The following is a 27,153-nucleotide window of genomic DNA, read 5'->3' as shown; positions in this document are numbered from 1 at the left end:
GTTGGGAAGGACCCATGGGGGCGGCTCACACAAGTGAAAGTCTGTCCTCCCCATCAGGCCTGGCCTCTGGGCTCCCAGGGAGGCGCATGTGCTGTGGGCACTCCCTTGGTACGCGTGGCCGTCGAGCTGTACACTCACACTCCTCTTTAAAGTTGTCCTGGGTGGGGCCTGAAGCCTGCCTGGCCCCTTTGTCTTGACATGTGACACAACAGGCTGTGAGTCCTTGTCCTTGACAGGCAGGACAGGTCAGTACAAGCTGACGGCACTGGGGAGTCGAGCAGAGCTTATACTGGTCCCACTGGGCACCACAGTATGAACATTCTGGGGGAGAAAGAAAAACCCACCATAAATACGCACGCGCGCGCGCACATACACACACACACACACACACTCCAATCCCTAAATGGAACTCTCAGCTCACTGGAATCTAACATACTCTGCTAGGCCCAGGGAAGTTTCTAAGTTTCTAAATAGTAGTAACTTACATCTTCTAACAACAATAAAGCCTCCCTAGTTTCTGGGTGTTTTGTTTTAGAGGGATATAGCTTCGGGGAATAGTCTTTCTGATTCCAGTATCCAGATTCATTTTTTTCTTTTTCCCACCCAGAAAACAGGTAATGAATTTTATTTTATTCCTTTTATAGACTTCCCTCACCAAGAATCACACTTCAGTGTAGACTCCACACTGCAGTCAAACCCATGCTTCTAGCTCACTACTCCCTGTGGCCACCCGTCTCTGGCCTTGGGCCACAGGTTCAGCCCTCATTTTAGAAAGCCCAGTCATCACTCACCACATGTACACAGCGCAGCTAACCCAGGCATGCTTGCTCTTATTTTATATCATGGGACAATTTACTTGGCAATCTGGTGATGACTATGGACCTTTAGGATAATGTTCTTAAATGCATAAAATAAAATACATAGGATTACAAAAAAAATAAGCAACAATTGTACAGAAATCAAAATGGCTTTCAGGGCAGGCTGCTTAGCTCAGCATTTAAGGCCTGTACATAAGGGAGTTGGGCCCACATGGCCAACCACAATTCAAATTCCAGTCCTGGCAGCTCAAAAACTATGCCAGGCATGCACATATACATGTGTGTATAACATCCTGATGGGATAGAGAAGTCAAGAAAGAAGGACCACAGTGTGACCATACCTTATTTGAGGGTGCTTTTTCTCTCTGGTGAGTACACATGTCCTTTGGCAATAAAAAATAGTTTTCAAAATGTATACAATAGTGGGACCAGCAGTTAGCATAATGGCTATGTCACTGGACTCCCAGATAGCTGACTGCAGTTTGAGTCCCGGACCCGGTGGTTTAAACTCACGCCAGGCACATGTGCGTGTGTGCCCAAGATCCCGAGAGGAGAATGGAGGAGAAGGGATTGTGGCATGGCCATCCCCCCTGGGGGGTGATTTCTCACTTTCTGTCTCTCTGTCTCTCTCTGTTTGTCTGGCGAGCACACGCGCTCTATGACAAAAACCTCTCCAAAAAAAAAAAAAACTGTATACAATAGTGAGATATGTGGTATATATTAACACATTAAATGACATTATTAGTGGTGGGCCTAATAATGACTTCCGTTTTGAAGCTGTGACGAGTATAAATGCTATTTTGAGATATCCGCATCAAACATAATGTGATACGAAAGTGCTGGGGATTCTACCACAGACAAGGCTGCAGGTAGAACTGGTACAACTGGAGGAAATGCTTGCTCCCACTGAGAAATTATGACAAAGTCATAGTTATTTTCCCATCCACCCGGATCCACAGACCTCCTGAATTCTATATACTCACGCCAGGTTAGAACTCCTGACACAGCCTGTGAGTCCAGTTTTGGGCAGGCAGGAAGGATAGGTGCTACTACCCCCATGTTAAAGGACCTGCTCGTAACTGGGAAACCCAGGCTCCCAAGACAGGCTCCTACCCTCTGGTTCAGGGCTCTGTCTGTCTCAGGCTGTATCTCCAACAACGGAAAAAATGGTGGGACAATGTAATTTTCTTCCTGATTATTCTTCAGGTAAGTAGCACTGGCCTTTCTTTGTGTCATTTTCCCAGAATGGTGAACTGGTACCATGCCTGGTTTCAGGCTGGGCTCTGCTCACCTACCTGATACCACATCACTGTTGTAGGACAGGGCATAACGCTCATCAAAAACAAACAACTTCCCCTTGTAGAAACCATCAGGAAACTCTTCCAGGTACTTATGGATGCCACCCTTGAGCTGGTATACTTCCTTGCACACTCCCTAGGGATGGAAAAACAACAGGAGATCTGAAGAGACTCATAGAAAGCACCCAGGAGAGTGGTGCAGGGTGGGGCATGCCAAAGCAGAGGACTCGCTGCCTCTGCTATCCACTGGGGACTGCTGGTCTTCTCCTGTAGGACACTGAGGTCTTGCTGACCAAGGGTCAAGGAACCAACTGGCCAGACCTCGCCTCCTAGCGGGAGGGTGATGACAGCAGGCAGGGCCTTCATCCTCTAAGATGCTGAGAAGCCCAACTATTTTTGCTGCCCCCTAAATATAGGAGGACACCTGTTGGGACATGTAATGTTACTGAATTTGCTCTTCTCGGGATCAAGCAAACGGATTAGGGAAAGGGAGACAGTAACTAATCTTTCCCTTTTATACTTGATGAGTCTCTAAGGTTTCTAAGTGCTTTTTACATCTTGAGATTTAAGCAGCTCAGATTTTTATACTTACAAGCTCTATGCTGGAACCCTAAGAGGGGAAAAGGAATCCTTCAGCTGGCTAGGGGTAGGAGAGGTCATGGGGTGTGGTTGAAAGCTGCACACAGGCTGTGGGGGGGTGCCTCCATCTCCATGCCCGCAAGCACCCCAAGGGTGGTGGGTGGTGGCCTACCTTAGCTTTGAGGTAGGCTGAACCCCGCTCACAACGGATGCCCCCGGTGCAGTACATTAGCACTCGCTTCTCTCTGAAAAGTTCTAGATTTTTGTCAACGTAGCTAGGGAAGTAACTGAATTTCCTGATGTCTGGGGCTAAACAGCCCTGGAATCGTCCCTACAACATAAGAGCAGCAGAAGAAATATAATCAGAGAAATAAAGGTTCTGTGTCAAGTAACCAGCCTCCACCCTGGCGAAGCAGCACTTGCCAGCTGCTGTTTTCATCCCACACTCTGACCTCCCAACGCCAAGATCTGGAACTTAAAAGCCTGAGTTTGGGTAAACCAGAGAGGCTGCCCAAAGCCAGCTTTACAATATCCTTGACCTTGGCTCATGGGAGTCAAAAAAGCATACCATGTGCCAACATGTCTTTACTCTTTTCCTTAAGCTTTCTCACCAGATCCTGACGTCCAGGGCTTGGGTTTTCTTGAAAGCTGCTTGTCCCAGGAGGGGAGCCCTGTGGCCACAGACGGGCACATACCCTTGGGAAATCTGCCTGTTGTCGGCAGGCCCACCATGTCAGAGTTCAATTATAGTTCTTACTTACTATTTTGCTTTCATAGAAGTTTCTGCAATCCAGTAGGATAGTATCATTTTGTTCTTGATTTGCCTGAGATAAAAAATGTTCTACTTCTTTATGAAATTCACCTGGGGATAAATGGACTCCTGAAACCAAGCCAAAAATATACGTTAAAATAAAATAGAAACATGGGACCAGCAGTTGGCATAATGGCTATGTTGCTGGACTCCCATGTAGTCGACCGTGGTTTGAGTCCCGGACCCGGTGGCTTAAACTCACGCTGGGCATGTGTGCGTGCGTGCCCAAGATCCCGAGAGGAGAATGGAGGAGACGGGATTGTGGCATGGCCATCCCCCCGGGGGGTGATTTCTCGCTTTCTGGCTCTCTGTCTCTGTCTGTCTGGCAAGCGCACGAGCCCTATAGCAAAATAAAATAGAAACAAAACTAAACTTGATCACAACTGGCCTGGTATGACTTAGATGTTGCTTTGTTTCTTTCCAAACCTCTTCCCTTCATAATTAAATCTGTCTGAAAATAACATTTGAAGATCGTGGTGAGATAATTGAGTATTTCTGGTATCCTCAATCCCTTCTTTCTCATAAGACTACAGAGACCTGACAGTTCAGAAATAACGAGTCGAAGAGTTTTGCTTTTTCACACTTGGCCTAACCCCAGATTTCACACTTGGCCTAACCCCTAATTCCAGTCCTGGCAGCTCAAAAAATATGCCAGGCATGCACATATACGTGTGTGTGTATAACATCCTGATGGGATAGAGAAATCAACCCTAAAACAGATAATGGATCTACATTGGAAGGTGGGTTTGCTGGTCCACAGAACAGTCACTAGTGAGTTAGGAAACAGACACTATTCTGCTATCACTGTACATGGAGGAGCCTGGGCAAGTAGGTGCCTTACTCTTCTGTGTAAACTGTTCTATAAGATCAAACCCAAGTTCAAGGCTAAGAACACTGACAAGGCAAGTGTAAACATCAAGTTGTAAAATAAAATTGCAAAGTGCTTTCTTAAAATGCAAAAGGATATGAAGAATGAGTCCAAGTGTGTATGCATGAGTAAAAGAGACACGGGCGAGAGAGATTAACAAAAAAAATGACATATATGGAAGGCAAGAGAAAACAAAAAAAGCTAGAAGATGGAGGAGAAAAAGATGAACTTTACCATGCGTCACTTAATGACTGGTATGAATGTGTCTTTAGGCAATTTTGTCATCATGTAAACACCAGAATATTTTCACAAACCTAGATGGTGTAACCTACCACACATTCGGGCTCTATGGTACAGCCTATGACAGTCTTATTGGATCACCATAAATGGTCCACTGTTGTCAAAACATCGTTATGTGGCACACGACTACATTAAAGAGGGTACTAAAAGGAGAGAGCCTTAATCTGGTGGGGCACTCTGCCTCTAGACTCTCCAGGATAGAAAATTTCTGAATCTTTGCTCTCTGGGGGTCCAGACCTCTCAGGAGGCAGTGAGGAACTTCTGGTGAATTTGGGAGTGGAGGGTGACTGTGCTTCACAGGCAGGGGCTCTTATAACTCAGGCGCCTCCACTGATGAAAGAGCTCTCCAGGACCACGTGCACCTCACTCGCTCAAAGATGAACTCCAACAGTCACCTGGAAAAAACTGCCACACACCAAAAGGGCCCAGAGTATGGCCTGGGACTGGATTGCCACCCACCCAACCCCAACCCAGGACTTTAGAAAGACTATAACAATCAGGGTCCACATAAGTTACTGTCTCATAACTACACAGATGCTAAAACAGTGAGATGGACAGGGAGGCTGAAGAATGTGGTGAGCAGCACAGAAATTTAAGGCTTCTCCCAGCACGTGCCACAGGGTACCGGACCTCTTCCCTGTGGCTGCTATCACTCTGTTGCTCTCTTGGCCCTGGGCAGGCCTGGCTGCACAGTGACTCACACGAACATGTTTAAAAGAAGTTGCTTTAGGGGCCAGCAGGTGGTATGGTGGTTAAAGGTGCTGGACTTCCCACATGGCACACTGTGGTGCCAGTCCTGGACCTGGTGGCTTGCTTTCTCACATTCCCTCTCTCTCTCATACTCTACCCATCTCTGGTCAAATTAAAATAAATACATAAATAAAGTTAAATTAAAAAGTAAATTCTTTTAAAAAAAAAAAAAAAGGTTCTTTAAACAACTTGGTTCAAATGAAAGCAGCATAGCACTGCCTGGAATCTGTCTCCCTTAAACTCCAAGGCATTTTTCTAGGCATACTGCCTCCTGCTAAGATGGGGACATGAGCAGACATGCCTTTTTTGTCCCTTATCTCCTCATGCATGAGTCTCTTTTCCCAGATGTTTCTATCTCACTCCCATGTCCCAATAGCTTAACCCTTGGTCCTCTTTAAATATTTACATGTTAAAATATAAACACTGGGGACAGTAGGTGCCATACTGGTTAAGTGCTGGATTCCCACATGGCCGACTGTGGTTCGAGTCCTGGACCTGGTAGTTTGAAACTCACGCCAGGCACACGTACATGAGTTGTTCAAAATCCAGGAGGAGTATGGAGGAGTAGGGATTGTGGTGTGGACGACCCCCAGCAGGGGTGGGGGTGACTTCTCACTTTATCTCTCTCCATCTCTCTCTGTGTCTCTGGTAAACGCATATACCCTATAGCATAAACTCTCTCTCAAAAAAATGAACACTGTAGAATCAACTAGAATCAACTTCTTTCATCGGCTTCCTGATGAAAGAAGACAACAGTCCTCCATGAACTAGCCTTGGATAGGGAAGAAAAAGAAGAAAAAAAGCAATCAAATCGGAACCTGATCAGTCTCCTGTCCTGAGCTAATATGGGAGCCACTAGCCACGTGTGACTGATAAGCACTTGAGATGTGGCCTGAGAGGTGCTATAGGTGTGACATACACTGAATTTCAAGGACTTAGTATGAAAAAAAAACCTCACTAATAATTTCATATGTTGATAGGGACCAGCAGTTAGCATAATGGCTATGTCGCTGGACTCCCATGTAGTCGACCGCAGTTCGCATACCAGACCCAGTGGCTTAAAACTCATGCCGGGGAGAAAAAGCCAGCCGCGCGCGCACCACTGTGGAGAACAATATGGAGGTTCCTCAAAGATCTACAAATAGAACTACCATTTGATCCAGCAATCCCACTTCTGGGTATTTACCCAAAAGACAGGAGAACGCTCAGTCAGAAAAGTGCTTGCACATCCATGTTTATTGCAGCATTATTCACAATTGCCAAGACATGGAACCAACCTAAATGTCCACAAACTGATGAATGGATTGGAAAAGTGTGGTATATATACTCTATGGAATACTACTCAGCCATAAAAAATAACAAGACCCTGGAATTTGATAGAAAATGGTCAGATACGGAGGATCTATTGCTGAGTGAAGTAAGCCAGGCTATGAAAGAAAGATATTGTATGTATCCACTCAATATATACCGACTATCCGCACTCTATAATAGAGAGCAAAAATTCGGAGGACATAAACACAGTGAAGGTACTTAATGAGAATAGGACAGTGTGGAATGGGGTAAGTGAAGAGAAGAGGATAGAGAAAGATAGCAAGTGAACAATAGAGAGACAGGACGTTAGTGAGAAACAGATAGGGCTTATTAACTGTTGATGATGACATGTATAGAATTCTCAACTGGATTGGTCTGAGAAGTGTTTCATGATGGGCAAAGTATTTTTACAAGCAAAACGAGAAATAGCAATTGACTGTTTTATAAAAATAATTAGAATAATAAAGATAATGATTGGGGAAAACAGAAAAGATATGGAATGTTGAAGTGGGGAGATTAATGTCTCTGTACTGACTGACGTGCATGGCATTCCCTTTTGAAGAAACAATGTAATACACAGTAAAGTTATATGTAATCCAATGTAATATGAAGAAGATATGATGATAAAAAATAAATAAATAAATAAAAAAAAATAAAAAAAAAAAAAAACCTCACGCCGGGCACATGTGCATGCGTGCCCAAGATCCCGAGAGGAGAATGGAAGAGAAGGGACTGCAGCATGGCCATCCCCCCTGGGGGGTGATTTCTCGCATTCTATCTGTCTGTCTCTCTCTGTCTGCCTGGCGAGCACACGTGCTCTATGGCAAAAACCTCTCCCCCAAATAAAAAAAAAAATTTCACATGTTGCTGACATTTTTAAATGATAACTGGATTAAATAAAGATATTATTTTAATTCTCTTATTACTTTTAAAATGTAAATTATATTACGTAGTTTAAATTATATTTCCATTAGTTAGTACTATACTACCAATTTATAAGAAATACAGAGGACAGAATATCCCATGGGATGCAGTTAGCATTACCTAGATTATGGGAAATCCTAAAGGCCAAGTAATACAGTTCCTTCAAAAAAGAAAAAAATTATCAACTGCAACAGAGAAAAAAGATAGAGGCAAATCCATAGGTTAAACAGTTAATAAAACATACTGATGACCTGCAATGAATGAATCTTATTTGAATTCTAATAGAAATTTTCTTTAGTTTTTGTTATAGGGTGTGTGCATTTATCAGAGAAAGCGAGAGAGGGAAAGCAAGAAATCACCCCTCGGGGGAATGGCCACACTGCAATCCTTTCTCCTCCATTCTCTTGGGATTGGGGGCATGCACACACAAATGCCCAGAGTGCTTTCTACTGGCCATGTGGGATCCAGCACCTTCACCACCACTCCACCTGCTGGCCCTGCTCATAGAAAAAAATTAAAAATTGTTTACTGGGAATTGACTGACTAGACTGACTAGATATTTGATATTAAGGAATTACTATTAAAATATTCTAGATGTGGTAACAGTTTTATAGTTTTTTTTTTTTTTTAAGAATCCTTATCTTTTAGAGGTATCTACTAAAACATTTATAAATAAAATGGCCTGATGTTCAAAATGCAGGATGGGAGAAGGGGTCATGATATAGATGAAAATTGGCCACAAATTAGTAACTGCTGAAGCTGCATGATAGGCACATGGAAATCAACTGCACTATTTTCTCTGCTTCTTTAAATATTTGAAACAGTTCATAGGAATAGTAAAACGAAGAAAAATCCTTGTCACTTTTGATCATCTACTGTAACCAAGGGGCAGAGGGAGAGGACACTGTAGAGCACTGTCAACAACTGCAGTGCTGAAAGCCACTCGCGTGCAGCGGCAGAAAGCCTGTGTGCTCTATCCCACCGAGGAACTACATGCAGATACTAATTATTCTCTTCCCCAAATGCTCTCTGGAAAGAGAAAATGACTTCTTAGTAAAACATTACCAAGAAGAATAAGACAGGCCATTCTTCAATTACCACACCACCACAGAGATGAGTCAATTTAAGCACTGGACGGATCCAGTGTTAGCTCCCCACAGCGGTGTACAGAGAGGACTCTCTGACTATTGCCTATCACAGTATCTATTAGTAACTTTCTTATTTGTCTATCAAGTTTTGTACCGAAGACAGAAAGTACAGTTCTTCTAAAAAGCAAGCATACCAGGTTTCTTGTAGGAGATCTTATTGGGGTTGATCCCCATGGGCACAATTTCTTCAAAAACACCAACACGCAATTCTGGAAAACAGTGTGCTCCTCCTTTGCTGGTCTAGCCAATGAGAAACAAAACAGAATACAGTCTTCCTGTCTCGTCTCCAGGTATAAGACAAATGTCAAATATAAGAATTATGGTCTGTCTTATAATAATAAGATAGCTAGAGATTAAATTAGGAAAAAAAATTAGGAATCCTCATGAGATAGGGCCCAAACGTTCCACTCAACGTTAAGAAACATTCATTGTGTACCTGCCATGTGTAAGATGTTAAACTGAAAGGTAGTTCTAGGACTATAAGCATTTAACTGCTGAACTGAAGCCACCTCTGAGCAATTCGGACATGGGATTACACTCTACCTTTCTGTTGGAGCAATGACCATCTACTGCCATGAACAAGCAAGGCATTTCCCATCACCTTATCACCTGCTACAGTAAGGCATAAGGTCACTCAAAGCAGCTCAGCTGTGAGAGCGACAGCTTTATTTTCTAGTGTGGTATGAAGGGTTAATCTCATAATTCCATGTGTATTAACGCAGTCATCTGCTGAAATAAGCAGGTAATCTCTTAAGTGAGTAAACATGACCAAGTATCAGAGTTCTAGATGATGTAAGCTGTACATTCTTTTTTTTACAATAGAGACTGAGGTCTAGGGAGGGCACCAACTTGCCCAAAATCACATGGGGACTCAATGGAAAATGGAGATGAGTAGCTTCTCCTACTACATTGCTTGTAACCTAAAGGGGAGGGGTATTTATCTGGCATTGCTCATTCCTCTTTTTACAATAACATTCTCTTCAATAACCTACATTGACACAGAAGCATACAACTCTAGGTCCATTTTATTTTCAGCTTCTCTTACCTTAAAATCGTCCTTACAAAGAAAATCCTTAAACAATGGGAAAGAAAGCATGACTTCCACATAGAGTCTAGTGGCCAATTTGCTTCCACCAACTGTCCCATTGATTCCTTCTGTAGCAACTCGAACCTGAGACACAAGATGGTAAGAAAAAGGAGATACGGCCTGTTTTTAGCTTAGTTATCTTTCCATGGCAGAACAAAAGGTTCATGTATGTCAATGAATTTAAAGGAAAAGCAGATACTTTGTGGACACCGAAGTGTTAACCAGACTAAGCTATCTGAGTTTTCTAAAATAGCATGGCCCATAGTTCAGATAAATTATTTAATTAATGTGTGCTCAACAAGTAAATAAAACCTATAGGGGGCCAGCAGTTAGTGTAATGGCTATATTGCTGGACTCCCACGTAGTGGACCGCGGTTCGAGTCCCGGACCCGGTGGCTTAAAACTCATGCCAGGTGTGAGTGCATGCATGCCCAAGATCCTGAGAGGAGAATGGAGGAGAAAGGATTGCGGCATGGCCATCTCCCCTGGGGGATGATTTCTCGCTTTCTGTCTGTCTCTCTCTGTCTGTTTGGTGAGCACACACACCCTATAGCAAAAACCTCTCAAAACAAACAAACAAACAAACAAACAAACCTATAGGAAGCTCCATTTGCTATGGAGGTCCAATCATCCAATGGTCAAAGAAGTGAATTTTGAGCTTAACCCAAATTTATATAGCTTAAAAGAGTCTTCCAGAGAGGCCAGAGAACTAGGATCAAACTTCAGCTTGGTCACTTGCTTGACAAGTAGCCCTGAGAAATTTATTTTAGAGGTTTTTGTCTTAGGGTGTGTGCGCTCGAGAGACAGATAGACCGAGAGACAGATAGACAGACAGAGACAGTAGGAGGAAAGTGAGAAATCATCCCCTGAGGGATGGCCATACCACAATCCCTTCTCCTCCATTCTTCTCCTGGGATCCTGGGCACACATGCACACGTGCCCAGCATGATTTTCAAACTACAGGGTCTGAGACTTGAACCACCGTTGGCCTTGTAGGAGTCCAGTGACATAACTGCTACACCATTTGCTGGTCCCCACCCTGAGAAATTTAATGGACTTCTCTGAACCTTAATTTCTCCATGTTCAGAGAAAAGAATAAAAAAGCACCCAAACTAAAAACTGCTGAGGAGATAGTATTTGAATCCTAAGGCAGAGAACACATCATGGAAATAATGCAAGTCTGCATGGTGTCTCAGGGAAAACCCACCACTGCAAGCCCACCCACTGGAATCCAAGCTCCAGAGGTGAGTGTTTTGTTCACAAATATATCACAGGGCCTAGAACAGTGCCTGTCACACAGCAGGCACTTGATATGTATTTACTGAATACCCATATCTAGAGCTCCTTGGCTTCTCAAACCTTGTTTTCTCTTTGAAACATTTCAAGATCAGGAAAATGAGAACCTGGGATAAGTAAGGCCCCTGCCTTACGGGGCCATGTTCCAGAGAGGCCCTGCAAAGCTGGGTGCTTTGAGACTACAACACCCTTTGCATGAGTTTAAAGATGGATCATCTTTAAAGAGAGATAAACTCTCCTAAGAAAAGTGCTAGTAAGGGCAGCAACTATGTGGTATCGTGGTACTCTACGGAAGCAGCTGATGTAATTCAAGGCCCTAGATTGTTACTACTATTCACATATCAACGATACCTGGGTCCAGAGAAAATATCTGAGTTGTTGTCTTACTTGATCCAATTCCTTAGAGCATGGATATAAAATAGGACTCATCTCATAAGCTAATGCCAGCTCACTTGTAGTAGCTATCCAGAGTTCCATAATAAAGATTCCAGATCACATCCACATTCCTTCAGAAAGAGTGCTACAGACTACAGGCTGCTGTGGGCCTGGAGGAGAAAGTGGGAAGTGTATGCCGTGGGGATACACTGCTGCACAGACCACTACCTCACAACCAACTTATGGCGGACTAGAAAGGAAAACAGAGCTGAACTAGTGCAAGGGTCAGGAGATCCATTCTGAAACGGTTTTTTTCTGTGGCAAATATAAGAAGCACATACTTCTATGTAATTGTCTTTGAGTAGGCTTGTAGAGTCTCTGTGATTTTATTTTAATAGAAGCCAAATAAAAGACAAGCGAACCTATTCAGCTAGGACAGAGCAATCTCTAAACTCATGTACCAGACTTTCAATAGCAAGGATTCAACAGAAATCCTTGAAAGAAGCTCCTTAGTGAGAAAGGCTTTATACCTAAAACATCAAAAAAGGCACTAGTTAGTATTTATTAAGCATCTGCTATGAGATGGGAGCTTTACATTACAATTCTGAAAGGTAGATATTGTAATCCCCATTTTACAGAAAAGGAAATGGAAGCTCAGAGAAGTCAAGTCACTTGTCCAAGGGCGCAAAGTTGGTGGGTGGTAGATATAAGAACTACCATCAGATCTTACTGGATGTTTTCCTTTCCAGAGCCCCAATGTGTCCCCTCAAATTTTTTTCTTTTCTTTTCTTTTTTTTTTGGAGAGGTATTTGCTATGGGGCACGTGCGCTCGCCAGACAGAGAGAGACAGAGAGACAGAAAGCAAGAAATCACCCCCCCAGGGGGGATGGTCACGCTGCAATCCCTTCTCCTCCATTCTCCTCTCGGGATCTTGGGCACGCACGCACACGCGCCCTGCGTGAGTTTTAAGCCACCGAGTCCGGGACGCGAACCGCAGTCAACTACGTGGGAGTCCAGCGACATAGCCATTACACCAACTGCTGGTTCCCTCCCCTCAAATTTCTTAAGACAATAAGAAATGTATAGCAATAGAAACTTCTTTCCATAATTCCAGCATTTCCCCCCTTCTTTTCCTCCTCTAAGTACAAACATTCTGTCAAATCTTGTACCAGCATAAAACTCTCTCAGTAAATAGGGTACATAGCCTTGAAGCCTGGGAATCCAAGCAGATGCTGCCACCTTGTGGATAGGATTGACCCCTCACTGCCAGGTCACCACATGATCTGGACCAAGACTAAAAATTTGCCTCTAGGGACCAGCAGTTAGGCTAATGGCTATGTCATTGGATTCCCATGTAGTCAACTGCAGTTCAAGTCGTAGAAGCACGTGTGTGTGTGTGCCCAAGATCCTGAGAGGAGAATGGAGGAGAAGTGATTGCGGCATGGCCATCCACCCAAGGAAGTGATTTCTCACTTTCTGTCTCTGTCTTTCTGGTGAGCACAAGCATCCTATAGCAAAAACCTCTCAAAAAAGAAAAAAGAAGAAAAGAATTTGCTTGTAAAAAGTCCCAAAGGAAAAAAAAAAAGGCCAATCCCAAGAAACTAAAGGATCATGTTGCTGAGAGTGTAGAGTGATGAATGAGCTGAGATAAATAGAAAGGAAGGGGCCAAATCAAGCAGGAACCAAAGGGCATGTTAAAGATTTGTCTATTCCACTGAAAGATTTCGAGGAGTGATATGATTCTAATTACCTTAAGATCATTCTGTCTGCCATGTGGAACATGGATTAAATGGCAGGCAAGGGTGGAAGACGAGAGAGTAGTTTGGAAGCTACTGCATGAACTAGGTAAGAGAGGGCTTGGAGGGACCAGCAGTTAGCGTAATGGCTATGTCACTGGACTCCCATGTAGCCGACTGCAGTTCGAGTCCTGGACCAGGTGGCTTAAACTCATGCCGGGCACATGTGCGTGTGTGCCCAAGATCCCGAGAGGAGAATGGAGGAGAAGAGATTGTGGTCTGGCCATCCCCCCTGGGGGTGATTTCTCGCTTTCTGTCTCTCTGTCTGGCGAACGCACACGCCCTATAGCAAAAACTTCTCAAGAAAAAAAAAGAGAGAGAGAGAGCTTGGTCTAATGGGATAGAAGAGGAACAGAGAAGTGAATGGAGCCAAGGGATATTTTAAAGTAGAAATGGCAAGACTTGGTAAAGAACTGAATGGGGTATTAAAAAAAGAAATCATTACCTGTTAGGAAATGTGGGTGTGGAAAATATAACTCACCAATCAATTAAAACCTGTGATATATATGAGGGAGATAAGGCGTACGGTGTCAAAAGAGGAACCTAGTTCAATTCCTTTTGATCTAAATCAAATAAACCTAGTTCATTCTGATTAAATTTTGAAAATTAAACACTACAGTCATACATGGCGTATATTAGGTCACTGGAAAAGTCACGACATATTTTTTAATGTTTTTCTAGGCAAAAATGAATCATGACTTTTTCAATGACCCAGTATATGTAATCTAGTAGACATTTTTTTTTTACATTTTATCATGTCTTTATAGTATACATTTCTTTTTCCAACACAGAAACCATACATGTCAGTCAAGATAAGGATATTACTATATACATTATCAAGAGTAAATAGCTTCTCATTTTTTGTCAACTAAACATACTTTTATCTGTTTTTTCCTTCCCCTTTCCCCTCCTTCTCTTCCATACTAAACTTTTTTTTTTTCCACATTTTATTGATTCACAAAAGATCTCAAAGTATGGACAAAGCTAGAATCTAGTGACAAGTGTGCTGTAATTTTCTTCTGAAACAATTTTTTTTTCTCAATTCCTCCTTTTACTTAAGAGAGGTATAAACTAACTTATTTGCAAAAAAAATTAGGTTAATCTCAATTTGGTCTGTTATTTGCACAAAGCCCCATAAGAATTCAATTTCTGATGCAAGGCAACAGATACTATTGTATTATTGAACTTATGCAAATAACCATTCTGCCACAAAATAAGAATGCTCACAAATATTTTCCAATTGCAAAGGGATCAGGGAAGGAGAAAAGTTTGTTTCAATTTAAAAAATTCTTTAAAAAATTGCTGAATCCAACAACACAAAAGAAAACAAAAATCCTTAAATCTGGAAGACAAAGTATAGAAGAAAATCAGTAATATTCTAGAAAAAAGTCATCGAATTCTATTTTACCAGTTCAGTTTCGTGTCATCTCTTTTGGTGAATTTGTAGTATACTGTGGCCTGACCTTTCTGTTACCATTCAACATTATTATTGATATGTCAGAACTTGTCTCTACCATTAAGTTGGCCTTTCTAGTAGACATTTTATAAAAGTAAAAAGAAAATAAAATCCATGCCTTATTATGGAAAGATAATTGCTATTAACATTTTTATATATGCCCCCTTCCATCTTTATACACACATTTATGATTTCATGAACATTCATCCCTTTACCAGACATTCTCGAAACACTTACTGAACACCTGCTATAGTTAAGCCCTGTTCTAGCACTGAGATATAAAGTGTTCTTCTAGTTAATATATTCTGAACATTTCCCTATACCATGGATCAACAAATTATCTCTGCTTTTGCATAGTTTTCACTGGAAAACAGCCATGCCCATTCTTTAACCTACTGTCTATGGTAGTTTCCATACCACGACAACAGTCCTATCTGTGTGAATGTGCAAAGACTAAAATATTTAGTATCTGGCTCTTCAAGAAAATATTTGTTATTGGATAATCTTATAAACACCATATTAGTATCTGTTTGCTATCCTACTTGAATGTAGATCAGAATTTCCCTAATTTCTAAGAACCCAACAAGAAATCCTTTCTGTAATGAGCACAGGTACTACAGTCTAAGGAGGCAGCATGACCTAGTGGAAAAGAGGGTGTGGGTGCGGGAGATGGTGGTACCTTGCCCGTGAGGTGTAGGTGCTGACACAGAGCTGTCTGCCAGGCACAGATCCAATGGGGATCCTCCAGGTCGCAGTAGCAGTAGTAAAGTAGCACCTCCCCTTCATCACTGCCCTGGCCACTATGAGAAGTAAATTAGAAGGAAATGCATTTGAGTCACTGGCATGAGAAAGTCAAAATTCATAAAGTGGGCCCCAAGTTTGGATGATTTCTATTCACAAATAGTTCAGAAACTGCTTGAAGTTGGAAATGTGTCCTTTGGAATTCTGTAGGATTCTGATTTGGTATGTTTTTCAAAAGAAGAATCTGAACTATGGATTCTGATGTTCAGTTCTAAAAGTTAGCATCTTTCTTAAAACACATTCGGCTAGGGACCAGCAGTTAGCGTAATGGCTATGTCGCTGGACTCACATGTAGTCGACCGCGGTTCGTGTCCCGGACGCGGTGGTTTAAAACTCACGCTGGGCACGTGTGCATGTGTGCCCAAGATCAAGAGGAGAATGGTGGAGAAGGGACTGCGGCATGGCCATCCCCCCTGAGGGGTGATTTCTTGCTTTCTGTCTATCTGTCTCTCTCTGGCGAGCGCACACGCCTGATAGGAAAAACCTTTCAAAAAAAAAAAAAAATTTTTTTTTTCAGCTCAAAAAACTGCATTTAGTACTAAAAAAATCCTTCCTGAATTCTGACATTATTCAGGGTGAAAGAATCAGTACCTTTGGGTCTTCCTGGTTCTCTCTGAAATACAATTTTCTGTCTTTCACCTCTCCCTGGAGAAGGTAATATGCAAGACAGCTTCTGAGAAACCTTGCAGACACTGCCCAGGGATGGGCACATGTTACTGCAAGGGCTATGGTCTTCCACTATGCATGGTTCATTGGCCTAACTTAGGCCCGTGGAGAAATTCTGTGCTTTAAGGTCTAGCTGTGCTTAGTACTGAATAGTTCTGGCCTGACAGACTGGGTAAAGACAGGAGGCAGTGCTGCTACCTAACACACACTGAAAAGTAACAACTATGAGGTATGGTAACCATCTCCAGGATGGCCCCGATGGTCTCGGTCTCCTAGGATTAAGACCTTTGCGTAGTCCTCCCCTACTCTGTGCTGTTTGGTCTGTGTAACCAATAAACAGCATCAGGAAGTCATGGTATGGCAATTCTGAGCTTAAGCTATGGGAGACTGTGGTTTCTGTCCTGCTGTCTCCATCTCTCTCCTATCCCTTGCTCTAGGTGGCTGTCATATCATGAGGACACTCAGGCAGCCTCTGGAGAGACTCCTTTGGAGAGGAATGAAGGCCTCTGACCAAAAGCCACTGAAAAAACTGAGGTCTACCACCAATCACACATGTGAGCCTAGAAATGGACTCTTTGGCCCAGCTGGGCCACTGAAATGACTACAGCTTTTGAGGCCCCGAAGCAGGAACCCAGCTAAGATGTTCCTGGACCCTGCCTCAGAAACTGTGAAATTATGGTTGTTGTCTTAAGCTGCTAAAGTGTGGGTTAATGTTGTTACACGGGGACCAGAGGATGGCATAGTGGTTATGTTGCTGGACTCCCCCGCATGGTTGACCACGGTTTGAATCCCAGACCTGACAACTTAAAACTCATGCTGGGTGTGTGCGTGTGTGCATGCCCAATAGTCCGAGAGGAGAATGAAGGAGAAGGGATTGCAGCGTGGCCATCCTCCCTGGAGGGTGTTTCCTCGCTTTCTGTTTCTGCCTCTCCAGCGAGTGCACTATAGTAAAAGTTTCTCTCTCAAAAAAAAAAAAAAAAAAAAGAAGAAGAAGAAGTTATACGGCAAGAGATAACTAATACAGAGGGTTTAGGTCCAGAATTAGGGGAGAGAGAAAGGAGAGATGGCGAGATAGTAGGTTTGAAACTTCTTAGTATGAGAAAAATTTAAAGTAGAAATGGCAAGGTTTCTCAAACGCTGTCCTACATATTATCTTCTCCAGGGAGAGGTGAAAGACAGAAAATTGTATTTCAGGGAGAACCAGGAAGACCCAACAATACTGATTCTTTCACCCTGAATAATTACTTTTGATGCCTTGGCATTCTATTTAAGTTGATACAGATGGCATTAAACCCCTTAAAAAAAGTTCAATCATGTTCACTATATTCTGTTCAGGAAGTCAGAGAAGAGTATAATATGGTTTGAAAGACTCCACTTAAATTAAAAATGTTAAATCAAGGAAGTTGAGATGTTTTAAAAGGTAAGCTGCCTTGACCTGCTTTCTTTCTTTCTTTCTTTCTTTCTTTTTTTTTTTTTTTTTTTTTGAGAGGTTTTCGCTATAGGGCACATGTGCTCGCCAGACAGAGAGAGAGAGACATAGAGACAGAAAGCGAGAAATCACCCCCCAGGGGGGATGGTCACGCCGCAATCCCTTCTCCTCCATTCTCCTCTTGGGATCTTGGGCACGCATGCACACGCGCCCGGTGTGAGTTCTAAGCCACCGGGTCCAGGACGCGAACCGCGGTCGACTATGTGGGAATCCAGCGACATAGCCATTACGCTAACTGCTGGTTCCCCCTTGACCTACTTGCTAAAAAATTCATTATGTAGAACACTACCTTCTCCAATAAAACCTGATAAATGATACATTTTGGGCACTTATATCAGAAATTATCTGACTTTTACAGATGATGAAATCTCACTTACAAGGACTTTTTTGCTTTGTTTTGTTTTGGGTTTTTGCCATAGGGTACATGTGCTTACTGGAGAGAGATGAAGAGAGGGAAAGTGAGGAATCACCCCCCAGGAGGGATGGCCACACCACAATCCCCTTTCTTCCGCTCTCCTCTCATGATTTTGGACATGCATGCACATGCGCCCTGCATGATTTTCAAGCTGCCAGGTCTGGGACTTGAACTGCAGTCAGTCACATGAGAATTCAGCTCTTTAAAACTTTTTTTTTTTTTTTTGGAGAGGTTTTTGCTATAGGGCGCGTGCGCTCGCCAGACAGACAGAGAGACAGAGAGACAGAAAGCGAGAAATCACCCCCCAGGGGGGATGGCCATGCCGCAATCCATTCTCCTCTCGGGATCTTGGGCACGCATGCACACGTGCCTGGTGTGAGTTTTAAGCCACCGGGTCCGGGACGCAAACCGCGGTCAACTATGTGGGAGTCCAGCGACACAGCCATTATGCTAACTGCTGGTCCCAGAATTCAGCTCTTTAACCACTGTGCCACCTGCTGGCCTCTTTATGAGGACTTTTCAAAAAAATTGGGGTGGGGGATTTTTTACCTATCCGTCTATTTTAAAAAATGAAATACAGGTATAACTCACAAATTAAATACAGCCCTTAAGTGTATAATTTGATCAGTGCTGATGCATGGGTACACACATGTGCAACCCACGTCTCCTTATCAAAACACAGAACATCTAAAAAAAAATCCCTTCTTGTATAGCCCCATCAAACACTGTTAAAAGCAACTTACCATCATAAATTCATTCTGTCCTCACGTACGTGAAATCAGAACATATGTACTCTTCTGTTTGACTTTTTTCATTCAGCAAGGGGATTTTACAGTTTACTAGTATATATTCCTGCCTAGGAGCTTCCACAGCTGTTCCAGCTATGCAGCATTCTTAGACAACTATACCAACTCAATCATTCTCCTACTGATGAACATTGTAGCTGTCTCACTTTGTTGTTATTATAGATAAAACTGCTACAAACTTTCTTGTACAAGGTTTCTTGTGGACGTTAAGTTTTTATTTCTGTTGGTTATATGTCCAGCCGTGGGTGATAGGAATTATGCACATTTCACTTTAAAAAGAAGCTGCCACTCTTCCTAAATGGCCGTGCTATTTTACATTCCCATCAGCAAAACGTGGGTGCTCTGGTTGCTCCACATCCTCATTCACGTTTGGCAGAGTTGGTCTTCTCATTTTAGCCATTATAGTGAGTAGGCTAATATCTCATTGTGGTTGGAATAGTACTCTTTAAAAGAATTATTACATTTAATTTCATTATTATTATTTAATTTGCTACAGGGCACATGCACTCACCAAAGAGAGAGAGAGAGAAAGTGAGAAAACCAGCCGCCAGGTCCAGGACTTGAACCATGGTCAGCCATACAAAAGTCTAGCACCTTAACCCATGGCCACCTGCTGGCCCCATGGTTGGAATAATACATTTAAATAAAAATACAAAATAAAAATCTGACCTTATCAGCTCATCAGGGCTAAAACAGCTTATATCAGGGAGCCAAGCAGATATTTCATGGCTGAGAATAAGGCACTCTTTCGGTGGTTTTTTTTGGTCTGTACACATAAGACTCTTTGAGGTGTTCAATGTCAGAGCCAGCTGCTTCAGAATAGCAGCAGTCTGGTGATAAATTTCATCAGTATGCTGTGTTGCCACATGTCTATGGATGCTGGTTTGGTCCGTGAATAGCTGCTGACAGCACTTCCACCATTTTTCTTTACATTCAAAATTCCTCTTTGCTGGAACTTCTTTGGTTTTGACAAAAAGAGCAAAGGCCTGCAATTACATTTCAAACACATAAACCTCGGGTTATGGCTAACAGAAGTTGCGATGAAACCCTTTATACTATCTTTCCACAGTTTCATGTCCTGTTATTCTATGGGAGAATTTCCTGAGAAAATAACAGTTCTTTTATTAGAAGAGTGTCAGAAGTGTTAGAAGATATTATTAGACAAACTAAAATGGGGCTTTATATTATGGAGGATAAGTAATGCCCAGAACCATAATTTTATCCTCAGGATGCAAGATTCTAAGTCACACCGGAACATATGCAACACAGTTTGGCCTCATATTGCTTTCAGCAGTCCACACACTGAAGTTGAAATGAGAAGGCACGGCATCATATCCTGGCCCACCTGGACATCTCCCACTCTCCATCTTCTCGTTTTCACCCATGCTGTTCCCTGGACACAGAATGTGCTATCTAGTTCCCTCTTCTACAGACGTGCTCTTAAATGTTCGGACTCCATCTTAGAGGCCACCTCTGACATGAAACAGTCTCTGATCCTCCTACTAAATGCTGTTTCTTCATCTATTGAATCTTTATAAAACTTGTTTTTATTCTTCCACGAGAAAGGGGTCTGGAATTCTAAATACTGGCCCTGCTGTTTACTATTTATATCTATGAAAAAAGAAACAACTCCTCTGAGAAAGTTACTCAACCTTAGGTGTTGAGTCTTCATGTGAAAAATGTAAACCATAAAGAATCACATAAATATTAATCAACATAATTAGATTTAGTCCTTGCCTGGTACAGAATGCCGATGGTGACATTCCTTCACAAGGGTTCTCCGGTCTTGTTATTTTCAGCTTAGTCTTGAATTATTTTTCTCTTACAATGTTCTTAGTTCAATTGAACCAGTCCATTCATTCTTTTCATGCGACTCAAACATCCCTGTGTCTACAGCTTTGCTTATATGAATTTTAGTGTCTGAACACCTTCCTCCTTTGTGACCCACCAAAATCTTAATTCAGTGAAGACTAAGCACCATGAGATGCTAGTTCTCTGATTTAAAGCACATCTTTAAGGCAGGTACAGACAAAATCTGACACTATCCTTTAGGAACCTGATGAAATTTTCCCAAAGTTGATGTGGCAGCCAAGGTGTGGAGACTTCTTACTGCCTACCAAAACCCATTTTCCTTTCTTCCTGGGGAAACTGTATTTCCCAGTCTTCTCTGCACTTAGGCATAGCTGAGTACATTCTTTCCAACAATGTACAAGTGCAAGTGACACACGACACCTCCAGTTCTGGTCCATAAAACCTCCCATGCTTCTCTACATACTCTTCCTCTTCAGATTTATTGGGAATGGAAATTTCGAGTTATATCTTCAGGACTGCAGAGGTAACAGCAGCCTGGGTCCCTGAAAATGAGGATCTCCCCACTCACTCCATGAACAAAGCCTCCTCTACTGTATTAAACTCATTAGAGGCCTCGGTTTACTTGTTACCATGGCTTAAGCCACCATAATCAATAAGTGAGGAAATTCTACAAGAATCACCAAGGAAGACTAAATATAACAGAATTTAACATATATTTTATAGTTTCTATAGAAAATAGAGTGGTGTTAGCCCACTCTGATAGGCATATTAAAAAACAAATATTAGTCCTATATTCTCAACTCTTCTTTTACTCCCATTCCTACATTCAGCTCATCAGCTCTACTCTCCAAATATATCTACAGTCCAACCACTTCTTACTGCCTCCCTTGGCTACCACTGTTGATCCAAGCCACCACCATCTCTTCCCTACATTATTACAATAGCCTCCTACTCTCTCTCTTCTCACACTTATCCCCATAACTCAGCCTAAATTATTCATTTAAAACTTAATCAGATGGCATTCCTCTGCTCAAAATCCTCCAAAATCTCTTATCATGTTCTAACAAAGTCCTTAAAATGGCCTACAAGTTCCAACATGGTCCTCCTATTCCTCTCCTATCTTATCTCCGATCATTTTAGACTCTTGCTCAAACATGATATGCAGGCTTCTGTATCATTGCTTTTTGCCTGGAATGCTCTTCCAAATATTTTAAGACTTTTTTATACTCTTTGGGTTTCATTTGCAAGGAAATGTACATAAGATGAGGGCGGAGGGGTGATGAACAGGAAATTAGAAAGCACAGACATCTATCTTCATTGAGGTAGAAGCAGTAACCAGTAAGAGATAGCTCTGAAGGTGAGGACAACAGACTGGAGGGAAGAGCACTAAGATCCAATTGTATTTCCTCAGTCGGGTCATGTATTGGGTTGTCGGGAAAGTCATGACGTATTTTTTCTCTTGGGTATACCTTCCCCCAGAGCTCCATCATAACTTCCCCAGGGCTACACCTTGCCTATGACTTGCCTGTGCCTGGCAGTGAATGACCATTGATCGTTAATGCCCCAGACCTGACCTAGAGTTGCACAGCAACGCTATGAGCTATTTCTATATGTACCTGTGTCACCTGCATATATCTGATCATGAAAAACAGAAAGCAACTTTACCTTTTTCTTTGCAAACGAGTATTTCTTCTTTGTGCCACTATCTAACTCTGCTTTGAGACTGCTGCTAGGATTAATCAGATTTGTATCTTTTAAATCCAGGTTAGAGAATCTTAAAACGCAGGCCTCCAGGTCATCATCTTGATCTGGCGAAGCGGAAGAAGGCATCTGGTCTGGTTACAGTAGTGGGGCAGAGGATCCTCTAAGTGCCTCCTAGGATATAAGCAAAGAAATAGCAATGCCAAAGTGTTTAATTACTTCCTGAAGTAAATATTGCGCCATCTGAAAAGTCATGACACATTTTTGCATAGAAAAATGTGTCATGACTTTTGCAATAACCCATAATGAAGCCAATCAACCACACACATCAGCATGGGCCGGTTAGCTCCTGTTATCCATTCATTCATTTGCTTATTCAGTAGTATGAATATAACAACTACTATAAGTCAAGCACGTTCTATACACTGGGAATATAGTAGCAAATGAAACAAAAAGTCTCTATCATCATTTGCATTCCAGTGGGAAAAAGGTAAACAAATGAATATACTGATTTAAAAAAAAAAATCAAGTGGTATAAAAGATTATGAAGAAGGGGCCAGCAGGTGGTGTGGTGGTTAAGGGTGCTGGACTCCCACATGGCCGACTACGGTTCAAGTCCCGAACCTGGCAGCACACGTGCGCGCTCTCTCTCTCTCCCTCCCTCCCTCTCTGGTCAAATTAAAAATAAATAAAAATGAATAAATGAATAAAGTTAAATAAAATATTTTTTAAAAAAAAGATTGTGAAGAAAAATAAGTCGAAGGGCTGGTCCATAGTCTAGTGGTTAAAGGAAGCCAGGTCCCAAATGGTCAACTGTGGTCGGAGTCCTAGCCCTAGCAGCTTAAAAAACACACGGGGTGTATGTGCATGCATGCCCAAAATCCAAACAGGAAGAGAAACAGAGCAGAAGGTATTGCAGCACGATGGTGTCCCACTGTGGGGTGCTTTCTCCCTCTTCCTGTCTCACTCTGGTGAGCTCACGCGCCCTCCAGCAATAAAGAGAAAAAGAAAAATAAACAAAGTAAAGAGGCAGAGTGAGAGGGGCTCTTTAAACAGAAGTAGGAAAACCCTTCCTGAGGCAGCAGCTTTTAAGCCAAAACCTGAATTATGGAGCAAGTCGTGCACATATTTAGGGTATATGACACCAGAAAAGCACTGCATATAACCAAAATTAACCAAGTTACATGCTAGTACCGTGCCATTGGTTATCAACACTTTTGTCCCCTAATTTCACAGCCATGCTAATCCCTTTCTTTGTAAGAAATTGCTACCAAGAAAGCCCAATTTTAATGAGGCTCTCAAAATTGCTACTGTGGCCAAATCTTGTAAAAATCGACACATTATAACCAACAAAGAACATTCCTTCTCTTATAAAGCAAATGTTACAAGCAACAAACCCTAAGAGACAACAAGAGCAGCAGAGAGAAGCATGTTCTTTCATCTGTGGTACAGCTGGGTGCTAGCACTTAAACCAGAGCATGCCACTCAATTTCTTTGCACTCTAATTCCCTGATCTCTAAATTGGGGATGACAGTATCAACCTTCTGCAACAATGTAGTAAAGACTGGAGAGGATGGAGAGGGATATACAAAATGATTGGCACATACTAGGATTCAATGAACGGTAATATCAGTATTTCACTTTAACTTAAGGCTGTATTTAACATTAAAAATTGAATCCTAAAAAATTAGCTGTAACAGATTGCATTTTCTGAAAATGACCACGGGCAGTACTTCTGGTCTATTTCCTCTCTATGCCTAGGCAGACTGGAAACTGCTCCTAAGAATAAAGTTGGTAGAAGTATACTGATTTTGGAGGCTGAGTACCATTGTAAGAAGGATATGCTTCCACTTGCTCTCATCTTGGGATGCTCACTCATAAAGAGACCAACACCGTTCTGTAAGCCAGTACAGACTACAGAGACCACATACAGAGAACCATGTGGAGAGGAACTGAGGCCTCTAGCTATGTTTAAGGAATAAGTGAAAGGGAACCAGCAGTTAGCATAATGGCTATGTCGCTGGACTCCCACGTAGTCGACCGCGGTTCGTGTCCTGGACCCGGTGGCTTAGAACTCATGCTGGGCGCGTGTGCATGCGTGCCTAAGATCCTGAGAGGAGAATGGAGGAGAAGGGATTGTGGCATGACCACCCCCCGGGGGGTGATTTCTCGCTTTCTGTCTCTATGTCTCTCTCTGTCTGGCGAGTGCAAAAAAAAAAAATTAAAAATAAAAATAAAAAAAAAATAAGTGAAAGACTAGCATGAATAGGATCTTCTTCAGCTTTCTAATGATCTTTCCTATAAAGTTCCATTGAAAGAGCAACTCTCTTAACCCAACTCAAACCTGCACGTCTATGGGCAAAAAGAAAATAAGTACAGAAGGTTCTCAACTGCTAATAGGGTTACATCCCGATAAACCATTGTAAATTGAAAATATTCACCAAGGTGAAAATGCATCTGATATACCCACTCTAGTTTAGCTTATCGCCTTATTTTCTCACACTATTTTCCAGTTCCTCAGAAAACCCTACCAGTTGTACTTTTGAAACATAATATGATCAAACTATTCTGCAACTCTTTCACTGCCTCATTTCAAGCCACCACTATTTCTGGCCTGAATTACTGACTTTATAGTAGCCAGAGTGGTAACTATCATTCAAAACTTGGGTTAGATCAGTTTCCAAAGGTTTCTGAATTTGCTTGGCAAAGTCCCTTTCCCTTACATTACTACTCTCCCTTTGCTCACTATCTCTGATTTGCCCTGTGCCCCCTTTTGTTCTTATTTGTTTTTTGGAGAGGTTTTTGCCATAGGGCGCGTGTGCTTGCCAGACAGACAGAGAGAGACAGAGAGACAGAAAGCGAGAAATCAACCCCCAGGGGAGATGGCCATGCCGCAATCCCTTCTCCTCCATTCTCCTCTCGGGATCTTGGGCATGCATGCACATGCGCCCGGCGTGAGTTTTAAGCCACCGGGTCTGGGATGCAAACTGTGATAGACTATGTGGTCGATGACATACCCATTATGCTAATTGCTGGTCCCTTGTTCTTATTTTTGAGAGAGATTTTTACTATAGGGCACATGCACTCACCAGAGAAACAGACAAAGTGGAAAACCACCTGGTGAGTCCCTTCTTTTCCATTCTCCCCTTGGGATTTGAGGCACATAAACACACAATCCCAGCCTGAGTTTTGGCTCAGGGACTCATACTGCAGTCAACTACTTAGGAATCCAGTAACGTAACCATTAGGCCATCTGCTGGTCCCTCTGTGCCCCTTCAGAACTGGCCATTAGAATAGTAGCTCCTAGACAAAAGGGTTTTCTTTTGTTCCTTTTATTTTCAATATCTACAGTAGAACACTGGTAGCCATACTGGGGGTGCTAAAGGTTAACAAGTACACTAGTTGTTGAGTCAAAACTGCGATTGGTTGGCCTCACCAAGGATCCAATATTTGAGCTGAGAACTAAGTGACCTGGAGTCAGACAAACGGATTTAGAAGCAGAGACTTTCAGGTAAAAGAAATAGTGATTATAAGTTCCTTTCTGTGGTTACAGCCTGCATAGGAAGGAAGAGTGACTAGCCGGGTGATGAGAGGGTGAAACATGGGGTTTGCTTTTGTTAAGTCATTGGAGAGTTTTGCTTTTTAGGTTTTTGCTATAGGGTGCCTGTGCTCAACAGAGGAAAAGAGAAATCATCCCCCAGGGGAGCGGGCCACGCTGAAATCCCTTCGCCTCCATACTCCTCTTGGGATCGTGGGTGTGCACACACCTGCGTTGATTTTCAAGCCACCTGCTGGTCCCCACTGGAGAGTTTTAAACAAGGTCTGATTCGGGATTTACTTTGAAAGCGAAAATGAAGCCGGCATGGTTTATAAATTGTTACCTAGGAAGTAAAGGAAAAGAGGACCTAAGAATAAAAATCCTCCCTAAATTTTTAAACTAAGCAACCCATGGGTAGTGTCATTTACCGAAAGGGGTGCGACTGAAGGAGAAATCGGTTAGGCCAAGCGAATGACATTTCAGGTGTCCATGGACCAAGCAGGTAGATGAGCCAGTGCGGGGCTCACCAGGGACGTCAGGGCAGGGGACGTTCGGATACGCGTATAAAGGTACCCTCAAATTGCTGAAAACGCGCCACTAAAGCAATCCTGTGCTCCCTCCTAAGCGAACGCCTCGGAGAAGCGAGAAGCAAGATGACTGCCAGAGCAGACCCCGGCTCGCGTCTGGGCCGGCCTTTCCGTCCCTCGGGGGCGGCACGTGCGGCGCCGCCTCCCGCCCGGCCCCACCCCGCACGCCAGGCCGTCTCTCCGCCCAGTTCTCCCCAGGCGGCGAGCACCCAGAAGTGCGAGTCCGACGAGCACGTACCCGCCAGTTCCGCTCCTTCCGTAGGTCTCTCTCCCCAGAACTGCCTGCCTAGCCGTTAGCAGAGCTCGCCGGCCCCCCGCCCCGGCCGCGCGCTCGCGCAGACACAGCGCACGGCGTCACCTCGCTCCGGAAGTCCTCCGGGCCGTCCGCGCATGGGCCGCCGGGAAGGCCTTTCGGAGCCCGCGGAGTGGGCGTGCGGCTCAGGCGGGGACTACCGTGGCCGCAGCACCGCCCGCCTCCAGCCAGGCGCGCGGCCGGCGGGCTCCGGCTGGGCGGGGCGGGG

General features: G+C 43.1%; 1 protein-coding gene across 3 annotated transcripts; it reads right to left on the bottom strand.

Annotated features, from left to right (window-relative positions):
- Nucleotides 1–2: 2 nt before the first annotated feature.
- On the bottom strand, nucleotides 3–26,947 carry TSTD2 (thiosulfate sulfurtransferase like domain containing 2). Of its 3 annotated transcripts, XM_027770027.1 has the most exons (11): nucleotides 26,871–26,947; nucleotides 26,275–26,388; nucleotides 22,472–22,681; nucleotides 19,664–19,980; nucleotides 15,497–15,617; nucleotides 9,853–9,978; nucleotides 8,942–9,047; nucleotides 3,457–3,575; nucleotides 2,868–3,026; nucleotides 2,114–2,252; nucleotides 3–321 (listed from the first exon to the last, which is right to left on the bottom strand). In XM_027770027.1, exons 3-11 carry the CDS (start codon nucleotides 22,634–22,636, stop codon nucleotides 26–28), a joined length of 1,548 nt encoding a protein of 515 aa, XP_027625828.1. In that variant the 5' UTR covers nucleotides 22,637–22,681; nucleotides 26,275–26,388; nucleotides 26,871–26,947; the 3' UTR covers nucleotides 3–25. The 3 variants fall into 3 exon arrangements, with proteins under 3 accessions (XP_027625828.1, XP_006143777.1, XP_006143778.1); XM_006143715.3 differs by lacking the exon at nucleotides 26,275–26,388; XM_006143716.3 differs by lacking the exons at nucleotides 26,275–26,388; nucleotides 26,871–26,947 and adding an exon at nucleotides 26,474–26,705.
- Nucleotides 26,948–27,153: the final 206 nt, after the last annotated feature.

The sequence above is a fragment of the Tupaia chinensis genome, unplaced genomic scaffold, assembly GCF_000334495.1.
Source record: "Tupaia chinensis unplaced genomic scaffold, TupChi_1.0 Scaffold000104_1, whole genome shotgun sequence".
NCBI lineage: Eukaryota > Metazoa > Chordata > Mammalia > Scandentia > Tupaiidae > Tupaia > Tupaia belangeri.
This window is presented reverse-complemented; position numbering and strand designations above follow the sequence as displayed.

Coding starts and splice junctions, on each gene's coding strand:
- TSTD2 (XM_027770027.1), bottom strand. CDS start 22,636: ATGCCTTCTTCCGCTTCGCCAGATCAAGATGATGACCTGGAGGCCTGC. Junction 15,618..19,663: donor AGCCCTGATGAGCTGATAAG/GTCAGATTTTTA, acceptor TACTTCTCATAG/TGGCCAGGGCAGTGATGAAG. Junction 3,576..8,941: donor GATCTCCTACAAGAAACCTG/GTATGCTTGCTT, acceptor GCTTGGTTTCAG/GAGTCCATTTATCCCCAGGT.